Genomic DNA, 2,651 nt, shown 5'->3' with positions numbered 1-2,651 from the left:
AAATTGGGGTGTTAGGGGAGTTTAAGAGGGGACTTGACGTGGCGCACGGGGATTGGTTGGGCGTAAGAGAGGGGACTCACCTATTAGGTGAGCACCCCCTTCACCCTAATATATAATTCGGCAACGGTTCAATCCATTACCCGTACAAATCTCATCCCTAGTATTAAACACACTAGTCCGCTTAACAAAGCTAACTTTAGAGTTAAAACAAAAGAAAAAGAGTTCCATAGGAAGTGATATAGATATTATTTTTGTAATAAAAAAGAACAATTTTTTATTAACTCATAAATTAGTAATATTATGAAGTTACTAATAGACATCTGAACTTGGAGGATATGTAACAACTTACAACAGGAAACATGAACCTTCTAAACTTATTAAAAATGACAATATGGCCCCTATACTTTCTTATTTGCCACTTCCTATCTTTTCACTTCTGGCTGAAACTTGACAACTCCTTAACCAGCCTCTCCAAATCCAGTGATGAACTTCCACCTTCTTTTACTGCTTCAATCGCCTTGTTTTTCATTTCTTTTGCTTTTAACTTCTCAACCTTTTCCCCACTCATTGACTCCGCAATCATGTGAGCCAACTGGGCCGAGTCAGGCACAGTATTCGGGCCTTCACAAACCCGCACAGCTACGCCATGGTCCTCAACCAACAACCTAGCATTAACATACTGGTCCGCCTCCATAGGCCAGGCCAGTATCATCACTCCAGCTAAAATCGCTTCCAAAACCGAGTTCCACCCACAATGACTCACAAACCCACCCACAGCCCGATGACTCAGTATCGCCACTTGTGGAGCCCAACCCTTTATCACAACTCCTCTACCCGACCCGGCCCGAACCAAACCACCTTGTTCCGGTTTCACCACCAGAACATAACAAACCCCACTATCTTCAAGCCCAATTACCAAAGCCTCCAATTGGTCACTTGTAAGAAACTTTTGACTCCCAAAACACACATACACCACACTCCCATCACCTTTCCCATCAAGCCATCCAACCACATCAAAATCCGAACCCGAAACTGACTGTCCACGTGTCATAGGATCCGACCCGCCAAGCAAATTAACCGGCCCGACTCCAAAAACCCGCCCGTGACCCAAAAACTTCTTCAAAAACTCCATGTACTCCCCCTCCAATGCATCAAAGGTATTCACAACCCATCCCCAACTCGACTCATTCGCGATATGACCATCGACAACCGACTTCCATTCCGGGTCGGATTCCTTACCGGCCCGAATCAATGTGGGAAGATGTTCCCATGCAAAACTAGGCGAATTCGGCAATTCATGAAAAACTGTCATGTCCTGTGATCGAACCAACGAGATATTCCGACAGCAGTAATCAAGAACCGAAGTTAAGAACGCACCGGATGAGAAGAAACAAATCCTGGGGATCCCCAGCTGGTCTGCTAAGTGTTGGGACCAGCCGAGGAAGAAGTCAGAGACCATAGCAACAGGCGGGTTAAGATGGGCGTTAAACCACTGGATGAGTGGATCTTCTAATCTGGCCAGTGAATTAACGATGGGGAGGTTTCCATGGTTACCGATATCTTTAACATTTTCTACACCAGGGGGAAGGGTGGGGTGGGGTGGGAAGGGGAGGACCAAGGGTTGGATGTTGGGTGAAGAAGAGAGAAGTGGGCTCAAGATGGGGAGGTTTTTGGGTGTGACCAAGATGGTTATGGTTAGACCGTTGGTGGCTAAGTGGTGGGTTAGGTCTAGGAGAGGGAGCATATGACCTTGAGCAGGAAATGGGAACACTAGTATGTGTGAACCCATGGTTCTACTGGAGAATCTGGTGTGTTGTGACTAAAGAGAAGGAGGTGGGACAAGAAGATATTTTATGGTTGGAATAAATGTAAAAACATCTCTGACTATTTTAATTATTATTTTTTTCAATGGTACAAATAATGTCTGATGAGCTTTAACTTTATAAGGGTGTTAGAGCATTCACATTCTATCCATTAAAATATGTAAGGAGAGTTTTTATATTATAAAGGGTATAAAAGGTGATTGTGTGTGGAGGAGAAAGAAAATGTTACTGTTTATCTGTATATTTGAGGAGACACTGTTCACGCACTATAATTTTTTTAATATATATTGAAAGTGGTTGTGAGTGAAGGAGAGAGAAAAATGTAATGATAATATTATTTAATTGAAAAGGAGAGAGAAAAAGTATTTGTTTTTAGTGAAAATATATTGATATAGGAGTTGTTTTTTAGTGGAAAGCGGGTTGCCGCGCGGCGAACACCGCCGCCAACCCTTTGCCGATGCCGAGGATTGTGTGGATCGGGGAGTGCATGCCGATGCGGTGAGGGGAGGAAGGAGAGAGAGGGGGTGTGTGGGTGGGGTCCGTGCCATCTCTCAACCAATCGCGTCTTTTTCCTTTTTTTTTTAAAAGTTACCACTTCACCAAGTGTCTAACCATTGCCAACGCTTTTGAGCATAGTTTACCACTTTGACATGGCACACTCTCATTAGTTGATTTTTTTAGTTTGTCACTCTCAAATGTTTAACCACTCCTAACACCCTAATGATACGGGTCCATATGTCTTCCACCTCGTTGCTGCCCAATCATGTGATTTCCAAAAGCGCAAAAACACATTTTTCATGTTTGAATTTGAAGCAAGTAATTTTTTTT

General features: G+C 43.4%; 1 protein-coding gene across 1 annotated transcript; it reads right to left on the bottom strand.

Annotated features, from left to right (window-relative positions):
* Positions 1–270: 270 nt before the first annotated feature.
* Positions 271–1,860, bottom strand: LOC110911289 (UDP-glycosyltransferase 89A2-like). The gene has a single exon (XM_022155892.2). It carries the CDS (start codon positions 1,787–1,789, stop codon positions 431–433), a length of 1,359 nt encoding a protein of 452 aa, XP_022011584.1. The 5' UTR covers positions 1,790–1,860; the 3' UTR covers positions 271–430.
* Between the last annotated feature and the right edge of the window lie 791 nt (positions 1,861–2,651).

The sequence above is a fragment of the Helianthus annuus genome, chromosome 15, assembly GCF_002127325.2.
Source record: "Helianthus annuus cultivar XRQ/B chromosome 15, HanXRQr2.0-SUNRISE, whole genome shotgun sequence".
Taxonomy (NCBI): domain Eukaryota; kingdom Viridiplantae; phylum Streptophyta; class Magnoliopsida; order Asterales; family Asteraceae; genus Helianthus; species Helianthus annuus.
This window is presented reverse-complemented; position numbering and strand designations above follow the sequence as displayed.

Excerpts from the sequence above, each read along its gene's own strand:
- LOC110911289 (XM_022155892.2), bottom strand. The coding sequence starts at position 1,789 with ATGGGTTCACACATACTAGTGTTCCCATTTCCTGCTCAAGGTCATATG.